This window comes from Lissotriton helveticus, chromosome 12 (genome assembly GCF_964261635.1).
Source record: "Lissotriton helveticus chromosome 12, aLisHel1.1, whole genome shotgun sequence".
NCBI lineage: Eukaryota > Metazoa > Chordata > Amphibia > Caudata > Salamandridae > Lissotriton > Lissotriton helveticus.
The window spans coordinates 887,400,889-887,418,988 of record NC_136073.1 but is presented as its reverse complement, the minus strand read 5'-3'; the positions used below and the strand labels follow the sequence as shown (position 1 = coordinate 887,418,988).

General features: G+C 50.8%; 1 protein-coding gene across 1 annotated transcript in view; it reads right to left on the bottom strand.

Moving 5' to 3' along the window:
* LOC144797757 (IgGFc-binding protein-like) overlaps positions 1–18,100 on the bottom strand; it is a 283,418-nt gene that overhangs the window by 14,525 nt on the left and 250,793 nt on the right. Inside the window, exons 90-91 of the mRNA XM_078668518.1 lie at positions 14,011–14,187; positions 9,692–9,785 (exon numbers count right to left, since the gene is read on the bottom strand). Coding sequence (XP_078524644.1) covers positions 9,692–9,785; positions 14,011–14,187 — 271 coding nt within the window. The remainder of the gene's footprint in view (positions 1–9,691; positions 9,786–14,010; positions 14,188–18,100) is intronic.

Genomic DNA, 18,100 nt, shown 5'->3' with positions numbered 1-18,100 from the left:
TGCACAAACGCATTCCTAAAGTTGAAAGAGAAAAATGTAGCGCCCGAGGACTAGGAATGAAAGTTTATTTGAAAGATAGTACGCCAATTTGCAGTGAGAGGGAGGGCTGCGCTCTCTCAGTCCTATTGAAAAAGATTAATGTTTTCAAGAGTCTTTGATGTATTTCCCAATGACCTTTGACCCTAACTTCAAAGAAATGTCAGCAAATGAATTGGATTGTGATGAAACTGAATATGAGTGTCTAAATATCATGAAAATATGCATAAAGCCTAGATCAGACTTTAAAGATGGATGTCTGATTCAGCCCAACAATGTCCATTTTGTAGATGGCTCATGTTTTAAAGGTAACAATGACACATTAAGAGCAGCAGATTCTGTGCTCCTTAGACATTATGTGGTCAAAGCTTCATGGCTTTCAGTAGTTACCTCAGACCCAAATATGAAATTGATTGCCCTTACCATAACATGTAGCATATTTTCTCAAATGGGAGTCACTGTTGTCATGGGAGAGAGAAATGCTAATTCAGTTGCACAAAATTGTGTTCCGTTAGCATATACATTTAATGGAATCTTCACAGCTAAATTAAAAGAGGGTCAAGAAGCAGAACACCAGGGTTGTATCAGAACTATTTTTGAGAAAAGTGACAACTGCATAGTGGCAAATGTGTTATTACAAAAACTGATGCCCAGGTATAGATTGCCAGTTTCTCTGAAATCAGATCATAATGAGGTCTCAAAGATGATGAGTGAAAGAACAACAGATTGGACAAGGAGTGGATTGTAGCTATCTGCCTGAAGTGTCAAGCATAATAAAGCAACAAAAAGGCAGCACAGAGTTACCTATCGAAAAAAAGAGTGTGTTTCAGCATCACCGAAGTGGCTTGAAAATGCACATGCAAATGCACTTGTGAAAAATACTGATGAAAACACTAGCCAATGCTGTGTGGGTCTGGTTGATGTAGAGCGTGCAGTTTCTTACCAGATTGCAGCTGTTACACAATATCTGCATAATGGATGGTGCAACAACTTTGATCTGAGATATGCTGTGCTGAAACATCTGAATCTGATCAAAGTGAAAATAAGAGTGAAAGGCTTGGGTTGAAAAGTGCAAAGAATTGATGGTGCTCGGTCAGAGTTGCTCAGCACCTAAGTGGTCAAATTTGCATGGACAAAGGACAGAATGCCACACTGTATGAGCCATACTGATGGCAAGCTGATGAGAAAGAGCAAAGAAATGCTGAAACTGTCCTTTTGAATTCTCCTTTTATTATTTTACTTATTTTAGAGAAGACTAACAGTTCCAAGAAGCTACTTACAGAACTCTACACTAAACATTTGAGCATGGCTATATATGATCTGATTAAAGACAAGACTTGTGTTTGCCTTAGAAATAGAAGTAACATTGTTATATGCTCAGCTTTTGCAATAAAAATGTAACCTGTGAAATTAAATAAGTGTGATGATTTACAAATTATTTGAGGTATAATGATTTGATATAATCAAAAGGGAGGATTGATGTAGCTCAGATTGCTTTTGGGGTCAGGCATGGCTTTATGTTTGTGCTTCAGACAGGCTGCATTTCAAATGACAGAGATTTTGGTGCAAGTGGAAACCACATGGCACATGAAATATGAAATGAGGCTTAGTCAAATGCTTTTAAAAGGGGCACTTTTTTTAGGGGCGTGGCTTGACCGGCGATGTGAGCTGACGCACTGCTGCGGAGCTCCCGCCACCGTTGGGCCTTTCATTGGCAATTAAGGCGGATTTCGGGGTGTCCAGACCCCCTACACACCTCCCCGGAGCCCCCGACAAGCTGGGCAATACCTTTGTGTGTGGTGCCTCCGTGCTACGCCTGGTGGAAGGCAGAAACGAGCGGACGGCTCGCTCCAGGCGGGAACTGCCTGTCCGTCCGCCATCTTGTGGCCCGGGAGGAGCGGCCTACGGCGGAGTCCAGCGGGCACTGTGAGCGTCGGCGGACGCCAGCTGATGCTACCCCCGCCCTTCCCACACGAGGAGACTGCCGAGCCCTTACCTGTGGCCGCTGCGGTGAGAAGTGGGGACCGGGCTGAGACCCCTGAGTGGCTTCTGTGACGGGTGCGCTCAGGCCCCCGCGCTCCAGGGCGGAGTTGAGAGGCAGCGGGACGTGCTGCCCGGATCCAACGGTGGTCGGAGGTGCCCCTGACCTCGCCTCCCCAGCGTGCTGCGGTGGAGAAGCGGAACTGCGGCGGGGAGCGGTGGTGAGGAGCGGAGCGGAGCTCCGGTGCGGACGGTGCCCCCGGGGCACTTTGGAGAGCGGACGGCGCCCGCCACGATACAGGCCCGCATGGAGACGCCGTGATAGCGCGGCAATACAGCGGCTCCTCCCTGTGGGTGAGTGAGGACTTGGGACTGCTGCGGGTGGCGCTATCCGGTGCCGGCCCCCCCTGGGGAGATTGCGACCTCCTCTGACCGTTGCCAGTGGGAGCTGACTGCGAGTACTGCGTGGGTCCCCACTGATGTGAGGGGTCTGTTCCCTGGCCTGACCGGCCTCTTGTATCTGAGGCATACCCCTGAGCTGGAAGATTACGGCGGAAGGACGGATCCGCGTCGGTGCGTTCGAAAGTGAGGTGCTGTTGCCTGGTGGTCCCTGGTCTACCTGCTCTGCTGCGGGGGGTGTGCTGGGAGCTCGCTATTGCGGGGGGTGACGGTACGGAGCCCGGAACCCTTGGGTGCGCTGGGATTTCGCACCAGTGTTCCCCCCCCCCCTTCTGGCTTTGCTCGCACGGCCTACCTCGGGCAGGGGCCCTGACACGGCCTGGGCGGCACTCTTTAGACCGCACGGAAGATGACACGCACAAACAGGAGCAGCAAGGCGGAGCCGGCGCCGACCCCCAAGGGAAACCCGGTGACGGCCATGTGGGGCAAAGTGGGAGCACCAGCGGCCAGTGGGGGCCCACCTGCGGAACTGGTGGATTCACCTCCGGTCACACAGGCGTTCATGGCCGTCTTTATGACTGACCTTAAGGCCGAGATCGGATCCCTGAGGACAGAGGTCCACTCATGTGTCACAGAACTCAGGAGGGAGGTCACGGAACTGGGGGACCGCGTAGACAGTCTGGAGAGGACCGCGGACACACGCACCGAGGACCAGGAACACCTATGGCAGCGCTTAACGGCCCTGGAGGAACAAAATATTGAACTCCAAATCAAGCAGGAGGACTTGGAGAATCGGGGTCGACGAAACAACCTCCGCATCCGCGGCGTGCCACTCGGCGAAGAAGGGGAGGACGTAATGGACTTTGTGGCACAACTCCTTCACGAGGTGCGTGGCGACGAGGATATATCACCTCCCACACTAGACCGGGCTCACCGGGTGGCGGCACCTGCGGGGAGATCGGGGCTTCTCCCGGACATCCTCACGCGGGTGCATTTCTTTGTGGAGAAGGAGGAGATTTGGAAGCGCGCACGAGACAAGCCGGATCTACAATACAAGGGCCCCAAGATCCAACTCTTCCAAGATCTAGCACCCAATACTCTGAAGCGACGACGCGCTTTTCGCCAAGTAACGGAGAAGATGCGGTCCATGAACATCTCATACCAATGGGGCCATCCCTTTGCGCTTATCTTTCAGTGGGAGGGTAAGCGTAAATCCTTGCGGTCCTACAACGAGGCGGCGCGGCTCCTCAACATTGCGGGCTCTCCCCCGGGGAGCCCCTCTAGACACCCTCCACGCAAGAGGACACCGCTTGCCCCGGACTGGACCACGGTGCCGAGGAGACAGCGCGCGTCACCCATTGATGCACCAACAACCAGCCAAGCCAGGCAGGACGTCATCGCCCACATTAGAGCGCTAGAGGAAGCGGAGATCGATCATGCGGAGCGCTCCCCTGCGGAGCGGCCCTCTACACCGTGAGATGGACATCGCACATGTGGCACGCTACTTGAGGTACTGTTCCCTCACACCCCTCCGGCGGGCAGGGGATGGATGTGTGGCGGGAGGGAGGTTGCTTGGACTCCTGATCCCCTTGTGCTGGGCCTGGGAGGGTGGGGGCTCCATACCTCCTAGTGTTTCCGGCCAGTCATGTCCCACCTGAACTGTCTCCTGGGGAGTGACATCCCGATGGACATTCAAACCCGTGGGTGTAGGATGCCCTACTCTGGAGATAGTGTAATTTGGCCCTGTTGGCCACACCTTAACGATCTATGCCGTCAGCCCTACAGGCTGCTGAAAGTTTGGTTTATTCACTTGGCTTTCTTTCTCCTCTTCTTTCTCTCTTTCCTTCCTTTTTCTGTCTACTATGGGGGGCTGGGTGTGGGGGGTGGTGGGATGGACGGAGTTGGAGGGGGGGGGCCCTTTGGGTGGGGCATTTGGCCAGTGGGTGCTCTGCTGCGCGTAGCTTTGCGTACCTATTTCAGGGATCCCTACGATGACGAGTGATGTGACCAAACCCCTTAAGATTTTATCACTCAATGTTAAGGGCCTTAATTCACCTAATAAGCGCCAACAGCTCTGGCACTATTTCCTGCGACATGACCCGGACATTATTTTCATGCAGGAGACCCACCTTCTCCAGGCTGATACAAGGCGCATGGCGCATCCTAGATACCCCCTCCAATACTGGGCGGCTGCGGACACGAAGACGGCAGGGGTGGCAATTTTGTGCAAAGCTGGCATCAGACGGGGAACTGACAAGCTCTTCCGGGGTGGTGATGGCCGTTTCCTCAAGGTGTCGGTCGAGGTGGGTTCTCGCCGTCTTACGCTGTGCAATGTGTATGCGCCCAACCTGGCACAGGATCGCTTCCTTCGGGATCTTGTGCGGGACCACGTCCTCCGGGGTGGGCCCTCGATTGTTCTCGGGGGCGACTTTAACCTGGTATGGTGCCCTACGATGGACCGGAGTGCGGGCTCCTTTCATGGAGCAGGGGCGATGTCCTCGGCTCTTCGCAAACAGATAGGTGACTTGGGTCTCTTCGACGCGTGGTGCTACTTCTCCCCCGAAAAAAGGGAATATTCTTTTTATTCTAGTGCTCACCGCTCTTATTCCCGCATTGATCATGTGTTCATATCTCACGATCTGCTTTGTGATGTGGTGGATGCTGAGATGTCGGACATATCCATCTCGGACCACGCGCATGTGGAGCTGCTTCTTAGAGATCCGCGGAGCGGCCCTCCTAGGGAACGGAAATGGCATCTGCTCCCGCACCTCCTTAGAGACGCAGCGTCGGTTGACGACATCCGCATGGCCATTACCTCCTACTTTGAGTTCAACGATCTGCCGGAAACGCCGTTCCCAGTGGTGTGGGACGCCTTTAAGGCTACAATACGGGGCCATATCACCTCCCTTGAGATTGCGAGGGCACGGGAGAGGAGGGCGGTGGAGGAAAGCCTGGTAACGGACCTGCGGGCGGCGGAGGCGCAGAATCAGGAGGAGTCCACGCTAAGGACGCGGAGACACCTGGCTAATCTGCGGGGTCAGTTGCGCATGCTACGAGCGAACCGGGCGGAGACATCTCTCTTGGCACTGAAGCGCTTGCACTTTGACGGAGGGGATAAAGTGGGGAAACTTTTGGCGAGACGACTGAGGGTCAAGGCGGCCAGATCCCACATTGCAAACGTGATGCTCCCAGACGGGTCTCGGGCGACGGCGGCGGAGGCTAAAATGGAGGCGTTTCGGGACTATTACGCCTCCTTGTACGCGGCGGCTCCACCGGCCCCTGCCCAGTCGGAGGAGGTTCTGGAGCATTATGGCGGGACGCGCTTACATTCCGAAGCGGCGGAACGGTTAGAAGAGCCACTCTCGCTTGATGAGGTGACTGAGGCCATCAAAGATCTGCACTTGGGGAAGACGCCGGGCCCTGACGGCTTGCCGCTCTCCTCTTACCGCCTTTTCCAGAGGCAACTGAGTCCTTATCTTCTCAGACTCTTTGCCTCCTTCGATGATGGCCAGGGTCCTTCCCCGGACATGGGGATGGCGGAAATAGCTCTGGTTCCTAAGCCTGGGAAGGATCCAGCGCTCTGCTCGTCGTATCGCCCGATTGCGCAGCTCAATACTGATTTTAAAATTTACAGGAAGGTGCTGGCTAGAAGACTTGATCCCCACATGCCGGACCTTGTTGACCCTGATCAAGTGGGCTTCATCCGGGGCCGCCAAGGGGCCGATAATGTGCGGAGATTAGCACACTTGGTGGGGAAAGTGCACCACTGGCACATTCCGGCGTGCCTCCTGTCATTGGACGCTGAGAAAGCGTTTGATCGCGTGGACTGGGTGTTCCTCCAGGCGGTCCTCTGTAAGATGGGGCTCGGTCCAAAGATGATTGCCAGGATCATGGCACCTTATGTTGCGCCGCGAGCACGGGTCAGGGTGAATGGGAGGTTGACGGAACCGTTCGCCATTGGCAGAGGGACGAGGCAGGGCTGCCCCCTCTCGCCCCTGCTGTTCGCCCTGGCGGTTGAGCCTCTGGCGGACTTGATCAGGCGAAACCCGGACATTCGCGGCGTTCGGATGGGTGGGCAAGCCCATAAGGTGGCATTATATGCGGACGACCTCATCCTCACTCTCACGGAGCCCAGACAGTCCTTACCGGCGCTCCACGCAGTGCTCTGCTCCTTCGAAGGCGCCTCCGGCTTGAAAATTAATCATGATAAGTCGTGGGTACTCAACCTTACGATCCCTCAGGCCGATATTCCTCTCCTTGAGCGACTGTGCCCCTATCGATGGACGGACCAGCATATCCGGTACCTCGGTCTCTCCCTGACTCCCTCTTTGGAGGGTTGGTCGGCACTCAACTGGGCAGAATGTCGCATATCTGTCCTCAATGATTTGCAGCGGTGGAAGCCTCTTATCCCCTCTTGGCTGGGTAGATTGAATGCAATCAAAATGTCTATACTACCCAAAATACTCTACCTATTTCAATGCCTTCCTACGCCTATCCCTCTGCCGAAGATTAGAGCCTTTCAAAGGGACTGTACTAAATTCATTTGGGGGGGGCAAGAGACCCCGCTTCTCTCAGGCACTCCTTATGGCCCCGCGAGATCGCGGAGGACTGGGATGCCCAAATCTGGTGGACTATTATTGGGCCGCTCATTTGCGGTTTGTGATTGAGTGGGGTATTAGGCGGAGTGAGAAGGGGTGGCTACATCTGGATCGGGCGGTCACAGGTCGCACCATCTGGAACTTGGCCTGGATCCATAGGGCGGGACGGTCCCCTAGTGCTTATTTGGCGGCCCCCACGAAGACGGTTCTGAACGTGTGGGACAAGGTGGCGGTACGGAGAGGCCTGACGACTTTCCCCTCGCCACACACCCCCATAGAGGATAACCCATGGTTTCCACCGGCCAACCGCACTACCGCCTTTCGCAGGTGGACGCGGGAGGACTGTAAAGTCCTTACAGATCTCTTTGATGGAGGCTCCTTTAAGTCCTTTGCCCATTGTCAGGAAGAGTTCCATCTTCCCCCAGAGGCCGAACTGCAGTTTCTCCAACTGCGTCATTGGGCCTTATCGGATGCGGTGTACCCGGGGGCCACCCGGGCCTTCACCCCGTTTGAGCGGCTGGCCCGTTCTGGTGCGGGCACGACGGGCCTCATATCTAAGATCTATCGAATTCTACAACATCCACATACTCCCCCTGCTCACCCGTATCAGCGACAATGGCAGGAGATGCTGGGCACTGATGTCGATCAGGCGCAATGGGCCCGCCTCTGGAGGGATGTCCCTAAGATATATCGCAGCGTGCCACAACAAGAAAACGCGTATAAGGTAATGACGCAGTGGTACTACACACCACAGCGTCTGCACAGGATGTTCCCCTCTGTGTCGCCCGGTTGCTGGAGGTGCCATCATGTGCCTGGAGACTTCCTACACATCTGGTGGACTTGCCCCGTGATCGCTATCTTTTGGAAAGAGGTGTTGAGCCACATTCGGGGGGTGCTGGGATTTCCTCTGCCTGATGCTGCTAGTACAATGTTGCTGGGAATTAAACCTGCCGACTTGCTGGCCCTGACCCGCAGTGACTGGACTATAGCGATGCAAATGTTGGGTGCCGCCAGACAACTTATTGCCCTGTATTGGAAGAAGGTGGAGGCTCCCCCCCTAGCTATATGGTTTGGCAGACTGTGGCAGGTCATCACTATGGAGCTCCTCTCGGCTAGGCTACAGTCCCGCATGACCCGCTTTGATAAGGTTTGGAGGCCCCTAGTGACTTATCTTTGCAGGAGCGAATATGCTAGGAATATGCCCCCGGCGCTGCGAGCGTTGCAACTAGTGGAGGATGCGGTGCTCCCCTTTACTCCTCGCAACCTGTGACACTGGAGTGGACCTTCTGAAGGGTGCTCCGCTGGCTGCGCCTCCCCCCTCCCCGGGCTCTTCCGTCCTCGCTGCCCTGGCTGTTCCCCCTAGCTCCCTCTGCTCTTCCTCTCTGCTCCCTATAGTTTCTGTCTCTACTCTTTTTGCTGCCTTCTGATAGGCTTCCGGTTGAGTGTTGGGCCCCTACGGCCCGTTGTTTGTTTCTGTTTGAATTGTTCGTACCTGCCCACCGCTCGGGGTGGTGTATAAGGCGGGGTATCACTGGGGCGTGGTGGACTGCGCTTACAGATCTCCCCTTTGAGCGACTTACTGGGGTTCTGGACTGGCCTTGATATGCACGACGACGACCATACTTGAACGTACCAGCTCACGCAGAGTCTACGCTTGAATTAAATTTCCTGAACTCTTTAAAGAACTCTGATTGACATTGGATGCCTTACTCCTTTCCTTCATGGAATCCTTTGTATGCAACCTAGAATATGTTCTGTATTCAGTTTATTTTTCCTGTTTTCAAAATTCTGTAACCTGATTGATATTTGACTAATGAATAAAGGGTCAGAAAAACTTCACTTTTAACTAAGAAAATAAAACCCTTTAAAATACTCACCAACTCTCTTTATTGGCTTAAATATTAATTGCATTTTTGATTTTTCATGTTTATGTAAAGTCTCCTGAATGTAATACATGGTGTCAAGGGCCAAACACCTTTTCAGCGGTAAAATAGAGGTAGATGAGGATTTCCATTGAGAAATTTACCGTGAAATTACAGCTGGATCACTGGCTCTTGACCACGGCACACACCTGCCCATAGCACAAACCTGCCCACAACACATACCTGCCGCTGCCCATGGCACACACTGGCTCCTGCCCAAAGCACACATTGGCTTCTGCCCAAAACACGCACCGGATCCTGTCCATGGCACACACCAGCTCTAGCCCATGACACACACCGGCTCCTGCTCAGGAGACACACCGGCTCCTGCCCACGTCACACACCAGCTCCTACCCATGACACATTGGCTCCTGACCAGGACACACACTGGCTACTAACAACAGCACACACCTGCCGCTGCCCACAGCACACACCAGTGCCTGCCAACGGCACACACCTGCCACTGACCATGGCACACACCAACTCCTGTCTACAGCATACACTTGCAACTGCCCGAGGTAGACACCGGCTCCTGTCCACGGTATACACCTGCCCATGGCACACCCCGGCTACCCCCCACGGCACACACTGCCTTCTACTCACAGCACACACCTGCAGCTGTACAACAGCACACACCAGCTCCTCCCATAGCAAGCACAAGGTCCTGTCCACATCACACACTCCTCCCCATGGCGCACACTCACACTCACATCTAGGACATGCTTCGATCCCAGTTGCTGTGCCTGTCTACATTACCTGACTCTCCGCCGGTACAGACAGACCCCGGTGATGGCGATGAGGATGACAGCGATGGGCACCAGCACTCCAATGAGGATGATCGTCACGTTATCTGAAAAGTTACGATATCTGTTAATCTAGTGCTTACTACCATTTGCAAGGGCTCATAAGGCTTTAGGAATATGGCCATCCTTTACTTTATCTAGAATACTGGTTCACTGGAACTAAAGAGCCCTTTCGAAACTATGTCCCGCCTGTACTGCTGATGTCAGAGGCCGTGTCTCGTCTGTACTGCTAGTGCCTGGGTGGGAGGGGGATCTCGTCTGTACTGCTGGTGCCAGGACTGTGACTCGTGTCTAGGGCTGGTGCCAGGACTGTCTCGTGTCTATTGCTGGGGCTAGGACTGTGTCTTGTGTCTAGGGCTGGTGCCAGGACTGTCTCGTGTCTACTGCTGGTGCCAGGACTGTCTTGTGTCTACTGCTGGTGCCAGGACTGGCTTGTGTCTACTGCTGGTGCCAGGACTGTGTCTCGTGTCTACTGCTGGTGCCAGGACTGTCTCGGGTCTACTGCTGGTTCCAGGACTGTGTCTCGTGTCTACTGCTGGAGCCAGGACTGTCTTGTGTCTACTGCTGGTGCCAAGCTCTCGGTCGTCTGAGTTCTGTTGGTGCCAGGGGTTGCGCCTCGTGTGTACTGCTGGTGCCAGGGCTATGTCTTGTGTGCTGCTGGTGCCAGCACTGTGTCTCATGTACAATTGGTACCAGGATCTTGGTTTTGTCTGTACTGTTGGTGCCAGAGTTTGTGTGCGTGGATACTGCTAGTGACAGGGCCTGTGCCTTGTGTCTACTGCTGATGCTAAGCACTCTGTCTTGTGTGTACTGCTAGTGCCAGGGGCTGTGTCTCGCGTGTGCTGCTGGTGCTAAGTGCTCTGTCTTGTGTGTACTGTTGGTGCCAGGGGCAGTGTCTCGCGTGTGCTGCTGGTGCTAAACGCTCGGTCTTGTGTGTACTGTTGGTGCCAGGGGCAGTGTCTCGCGTGTGCTGCTGGTGCTAAGCGCTCTGTCTTGTGTGTGCTGTTGGTGCCAGGGGCGGTGTCTCGTTTGTACTTCTGGAGTTGGGGGATGTTTTTCACCCCATCTCAACGACATCAGGAGCCCGTGGTCATGTCACGTGACATGAGGGAGGAAGCAGATAAAGGCCTGGCCCAGACTTCAGTCCTTTTGGACTTATCTGCGACCTTCAATACGGTGGATCATTTGATTTTAATCACCAGTGTCAGGGCCGCAGGTCTGTAGTAGGCCTGGGTGGTGAATTTTGCTCCGTTCGCGGAGTTTGTGGAGCTTTCTGCACTTCGCACTCCACAGAGTTTGCGGAGTGCAGAAAACTCCACTTAGCTATGTGCAGCTGAGCTTTTTTTCCAGTCGCGAATGGTAAGTTCGCGAGTGCGAGCTCCCACTCGGGTAAAATTTCTACCCGAGCTGCAGGTATAACAGCACAAATTGCAGCTCGCACTGCACTCCGCCACTCGCTGAACTTCGCAGAGTTTTTTTGTAACTTCGCTGAGTTTTGCGTAGCAAAACTCCATGAACTACCACCAGGCCTAGTCTGCAGGGCTCAGCATTAGAATGGGTAAAATCTTTCGTTAACAACGGCTCTCAGTCTGTCTGTCTTTCCATTCTGCTCCACAAAAGTGTGATTAAACTGTGGAGTACCTCATGGCTTCTCTCTATTCCCCCACTTAATTAATCTTTATATCCACCCTCTGGTACATGTCCTACAGAAGCAGAGGGTAAAAATGTACAGCTAAGCTGATGATATGCAGCTGCTCTTTAACATCGACAATACCCCGGAATCTATGGAGCTATTTCAAAATACCATCCTATATATCCAGGGTTTGGTGAACAGGCACCAATCAAAGCTAAACTCGATAAAACAGAAATTGTGATTACTAAAAATAAATGTCACAATTGGAATCCCATCCTCTGGGTCCAGGTGATGGGTTCACCTCCCATACCCAAAGGAGTAGATGCAAGTCTTGGAATCCTCATTGACAAGGTTCTTTCTATGAAACCACAGATAGGAGCAGTGATCTCCGCGTGCTTTTTCCAACTCCCTAAATTTTTTTAAAAATTGGCAAATATTTTATCTTTGAAGCCATCATCCAGATAATAAGTGCCCTAGTGTTGTCCCTGATGGATTATGCAAACTGAATCAGAGGCTACAGATAGTTCACAATCAGGCAGCTAGCTTTGGTTTGGCGCCAGCCAAGATACTGCCATAATAAGCCTCTGATGGGAAAGTTACATTGGCTCCCTGTTGCCCAGAGGACTATTTTTTACAACTGGTTGCATCATTTTTAAATCACTCTATGAAAAAGACCAACATTTGTGTCGTCCAGAGTTCAGAGCTACATTCCCAGATGAAATCTCAGATCGGCCCACCATAACCTTCCAGTTGTTCCCAAGTTTAAAAAGAAGAGATTGGGTGGTGCCAGATTCTCTGTGATTGCCCTGCACCTATGGAACTCTCTCCTCCTTGACATTAGAACTAAAACAATCTATCCAAGATACAGGACACTCCTAAAAACCTGGCATTTTAAACAAATTCATGGATAAGTTTTAACATTGTGATCCCTAGTTTTACTTAAAGCCATGAAACCCGTTTGGATAACATAACATCCTGAGACTTGAAACCATTAATTCATCATTTATCGAATGTATTCTAAGCCTGTATTCCCATTCCTAGTGCATAGTGGGACATGTAGCCCTACACACATCTTTTATGCAATGTTTTCTGGGCTTGCATGCATGTGTTTATTCTTGTTGTAATACATTTGGGGGATGGCAGCTCTTGTGCCACTTAGTATTCTGGTGCATTCTGGGATTTGCAAGCATTTGATAATTAGATTGTGCTCCTTTCAACAGTCCCGAAAGGCACTTAAGTCACCTTAGACTATGGCACAGGGCAGATGCATTTTCCTTGCCTGCATAGGAGTGTTTCCTTCATGTTAGACATACAGTACAAAGTGCACACCGCGGCCTACAGAAACGCAGTATAAAACCTGCCCCAGGGCATTTTGGACTTTGTAGTCTTGTGTTAAACACTATCCTAATGCATCACAGAGTACATAGGCCTGTACTTTACCCCACACTCATGTATTGTGGCTCATGAAGTCATGTGGTTAGCACCTCCATGTGCTCAGTGGCATGTAGTCCACACATCCTTGAGTTCCCATTGCCTTCTGGGACTTGTAGTTTTGTGTGTATGGCTGACGCTGAAGTATCCAGGAGTTGGAAGCTGCTTCTTGCCCTTGAACACCAGGTTGGTTGAGGAAAGACAGTGATGATGAAGGCCAAAGTGCCAGTTGCTCATGTTTGTAGGAGGGACTGAACTCTGTTGTTGCCTGGCGACGGCTCTTTCTCTGACTAGATGCCTCAGATGGACACAACTCTTAAAGGGGAAACTGTGTTACCGCTGCTTTCGGCAGGATTATACTCTGCCACCCTTCCCTATGCCAGGCACAGACTGGGAGAGCCTTGATCAGTCCTGAAGCACCACACACTCCAGCCTGGATTAGATGTGGCTGGAGACAGACCCCCCACAGATGCTGCAGGAAAGGCTAAATCCGTCCATCATCTGTGTGTTTTTTGCTTTCTCGCCCTAAGTGCACCGGTTATGCCCAGACGTGGGTCCCTTGCTCACTTTGCCACTGGATTCCAGCTAGCCTGGCTGATGAGGGATGATGCCCCGAAACTGGTCCCAGGATGCTTGTTTCTGGTCCATTGGGGACCTGGCTGCGCAGTTCTGGCTGGACTGTTTCCACGAGGCACTGGGTCAAGACTGATTTGCATATGGCCAGGTCTAAACTGGGCAAAAGAACTATGGATTTAACCCAGATCTCCTGACTGGGAGTGAATGTTTGATTTGTTCTGCATTCCGTCCATCATCTGTGTGTCATTTGCTTTCTTGCCCTAAGTGCGCTGGGTATGTCTAGAGACATTGGTCCCAGGCTCACTGTACCACTGGATGCAAGCTTGCCTGGCTGATGAGGGTTGATGCCCCAAAACTGGTCCCTGGATTCTTGTTTCCGGTCCAGGGGCCAAAATGCATTTGGGGAATCGAAGTCCTTGTACTCATCTCACAGAAGAAGCATTCTAACACTTACTTGGGACAGCTCCGATGCTTTATGAGGCCTTCAGCTCTCCACTTAACTCTTAGCGTTCTGCTCTCAGTAACAATAAAACTCCAGGTGTGTCACTGCACTGCAAGGAATGCAGCCTTCACACTGCTCCCAAACATGTACCGTCCCTGAAATCAACTCTATCGCTCACACCAAGACTTACCAGTTGTTTCAGGACCAGGGAGAGGAGAGGGACCCGGCGATGGGTTAGGCGAGGGGCCAACGAGATCACTCTCACACAGGCTTCCGGTGTAACCCTGGTCACAGACGCAGGTAAAGCCTGTCGGCTCCGGCAGACAGGTTCCTCCATTCTGGCAGGGGTTACTCAGGCATGGGCTGGCTGCAAAGAAGGAGAGGGAAAAGCAATCACTGATGAGAGAGAAGAAGAGGGAAACCATTCACAGCTGTGAGAGAAGAAGACGGAAACTAATCACAGCTGATAGATAGGAAGAGGGAAACCAATCACAGCTGTGAGAGAAGAGGGAAACCAATCACAGGTGTGAGAGTAGAAGAGGGAAACCAATCAGAGCTGTAAGAGAAGAAGTGGGTAGCCAATCACAGCTGTGAGATAGGAAGAGGGAAATCAATCACAGCTGTGAGAGAAGAAGTGGTAAACCAACCACAGCTGTGAGAGAAGAGGGAAACCAATCACATCTGTGAGAGAAGAAGAGGGAAACCAATCAGAGCTGTAAGAGAAGAAGTGGGTAGCCAATCACAGCTGTGAGATAGGAAGAGGGAAATCAATCACAGCTGTGAGAGAAAAAGAGGGAAACCAATCACAGATATTAGAGAAGAAGAGGGAAACCGATCATAGCTGTGAGAGAAGAAGAGGGAAACCAATCACAGCTGTGAGGGCAGATGAGGGAAACCAATCACAGCTGTGAGACAAGAAGAGGCATACCAATCCCCGATGTGAGAGATGAGGGAAACCAATCACAGCTGTGAGAGAAGAAGAGGGAAACCAATCACAACTGTGAGAGAAGAAGAGGGAAACCAATTACAGCCGAGAGAGAAGAAGAGGGGAACCAATCACTGATGAGAAGAAGAGGGAAACCAATCACAGATGAGAAGAAAAGGGAAACCAATCACACCTGTGAGAGAAGAAGAGGGAAATCAATCACAGATGTGAGAGCAGAAGAGGGAAACCAATCACAGCTGTGAGAGAAGAAGAGGGAAACCAATCACAACTGTGAGAGAAGAAGAGGGAAACCAATCACAGCCGAGAGAGAAGAAGAGGGGAACCAATCACTGATGAGAAGAAGAGGGAAATCAATCACAGATGTGAGAGCAGAAGAGGGAAACCAATCACACCTGTGAGAGTAGAGGGAAAACAATCACAGCTGTAAAAGAAGAAGAGGAAAACCAATCAGAGCTGCGACAGAAGAGGGAAACCAATCACACTCGTGAGAAAAAAAGGAAAACCAATCACAGCTGTAAGATAGGATGAGACCAAGGTAAAACTTCACAGATGTGAGAAAAGATGGGGCAGTGGTAAAACAGCACAGCTGTGAGAGATGAGGTAAAGCAGTCACAGCTGTGAGAAAAGAAAAAGAACCAATTCCAGATGTGAAAGAAGAATAGGAAAACCAATCACAGCTGTGAAAGAAGAGGGAAACCAATCACAGCTGTGAAAGAATAAGAAGGAAACCAATCACAGCTGTGAAAGAAGAAGAGAAAAAGCAATCACAGCTGTGACAGAAGAAGAGGGAAACCAATCACATGTGTAAAAAAAAGAGGGAAACCAATCAGAGCTGTAAGATAAGATGAGACAGAGGTAAAACATCACAGCTGTGAAAGAAGATGGGGCAGTGGTAAAACAGCACAGCATTGAGAGATGAGATGAAGCAGTCACAGGTATGAGAGAAGAAGAGGGAAACCAATTCCAGCAGTGAGATACCAGGGAAACCAATCACAGCTGTGACAGCAGAGAAGGAAACCAATCACAGCTGTGGAAGAAGAAGAGGGAAGCCAATCGCAGTGGTGATAGAAGAGGAAAATCCTCACAGCTGTGACAGAAGAGGTAAACCAATCACACCTATGAGAAAAAAGAGGGAAACCAATCAGAGCTGTAAGATAGGATGTGACAGAGGTAAAACATCACAGCTTTGAGAGAAGATGGGGAAGCAGTAAAACACCACCGCTGTGAGAGAAGAATATGTAAACTAATCACAGCTGTGGGAGAAGAAGAGGGGAATCAATCACAGATGTGAGAGAAGAAGACATAATCCAATCACAGCCATGAGATAAGAAGAGGTAAACCCATCATACATGTGAGAGAAGAGGAGGGCAACCAATCACAGATGTGAGTGAAGAAGACAGAAACCAATAACAGCTGTCAGAGAAGATGGAAACCAATCACAGCTGTGAGAGAAGACAAGGGAAACCGTTCACAGCTGTGAGAGAAGAAGGGGGAAACCAATCACAGCTGTGAGTGAAGAAGGGGGAAATCAATCAGGGATGTGAGAAAGGATGAGGGAAATGTAAAATATCACAGCTGTGAGAGAAGATGGGACAGAACTAAAACACAGATGTGAGAGCCAAAGAGAGAAAACAGTCACGGCTGTGAGAGAAGAAGGGAGAAACCAATTACAGTGGTGAGAGAAGAGGGAAAACATTCACAACTTTGAGGGGAGAAGAAGGAAACCAATCACAGCTGTGAGATAAGAAGAGGAAAACCAATCACAGCTGTGAGAGAAGAAGAGGGAAACCAATCACAGCTGTGATATAAGAAGAGGAAAAACAATCAGAACTGTGAGATAAGAAGCGGGAGACCAAAGACAGATGTGAGAGAAGAGGAAACCAATCACTGCTGTGACATAAAATGAGGAAAACCAATCACTGCTGTGAGATAAGAAGCAAAAAACCAAATACAAATGTGAGAGAAGAGGGGAACCAATCATTGCTGTGAGTTAAGAAGAGGGAAACCAATCACATATGTAAGAAGAGGGAGACCAATCACAGCTATGAGAGAAGAAGAGGGAAACCAATCACACCTGTGATAACATCAGGCAAAGGTAAAATATCCCAGCTGTGACAGACAAGGGAAAGCAATGCCAGGTGGGAGAGAAGAAGGAAAGTACTGATAGATGTGCAAAGATGCGGAAGAGGTAAAACATCACAGGTAGGACATACGATGAGGCAGAGGTAAAGCATCCCAGGTATGAGATAAAAAGAGCCAGAGGTAAAAAAATTCAAAGCTGTGAGAGAAGATGGGTAAAACTGCACACCCCAGAGAAGAGGGAAATTAATGCCAGGTGTGAGAGAAGAAGGAGTAAAGCTCAGACAGATGTGCGAAGATGCGGCAGAGGTAAAACATCACAGGTATGATGAGATAAGAAGAGCCAGAGGTCAAACATCAGAGCTATGAGAGAAGAGGAGCCAGAGATAAAACTGCACACCTGTGAGAGAAGAGGGAAATCAATGTCAGGTGTGAGAGAAGAAGGAGTAAAGCAAAGACAGATGTGCAAAGATGTGGCAGAGGTAAAACATCACAGGTATGATGAGATAAGAAGAGCCAGAGGTAAAACATCAGAGCTGTGAGAGAGGAGGAGGCAGAGATAAAACTGCACACCTGTGAGAGAAGAGGGAAATCAATGTCAGATGTCAGAGAAGAAGAAGGAAAGCAATGACAGATGTGAGAAGATGAGGCAGAGGTAAAACAACACAGTCATGAGATGGGATGAGCCAGAAGTAAAACTCCAGAGGTGTGAGAAAAGAGCGGGGTACCCAATCACAACTCTTAGAGAAGATGAGGTAGAGGTAAACATCACAGCTGTGAGAGAAGAGGAGCAGGAATACCAGGGGAGAGAAGAAGGAAGCAGTGATAGATGTGAGAAGATGAGACAGAGGTAAAACACTACAGGTATGAGATAAGATGAGGCAGAGGTAAAACATCAAAGCTGTGAAAGATGGCCGGACAGAGGTAAAACATCACAAGTATTAGATGAAGCAGAGGTAAAATGTCACAGCTGTGAGAGTTAAGGGAGAGATGAAACTGCACAGCTATGAGAAAAAAGAGAAATGCATGCCAGATGTGAGAGGAAAACTGGGAAAGCAAAGACAGGTGTGAGAGGATGGAGCAAAGGTAAAACAGCACAGCTGTAAGAGACAATGAGCAGAGGTAAAACATCACAGGTCTGAGATAAGATGAGACAGAGGTAAAACACCACCGGCGTGAGATAAGGAGGAAAGCCAAAGCAGGTCTGAAAGTTGATGAGGCTGAAGGAACATAATGTAGAAGAATGAAAAGACCA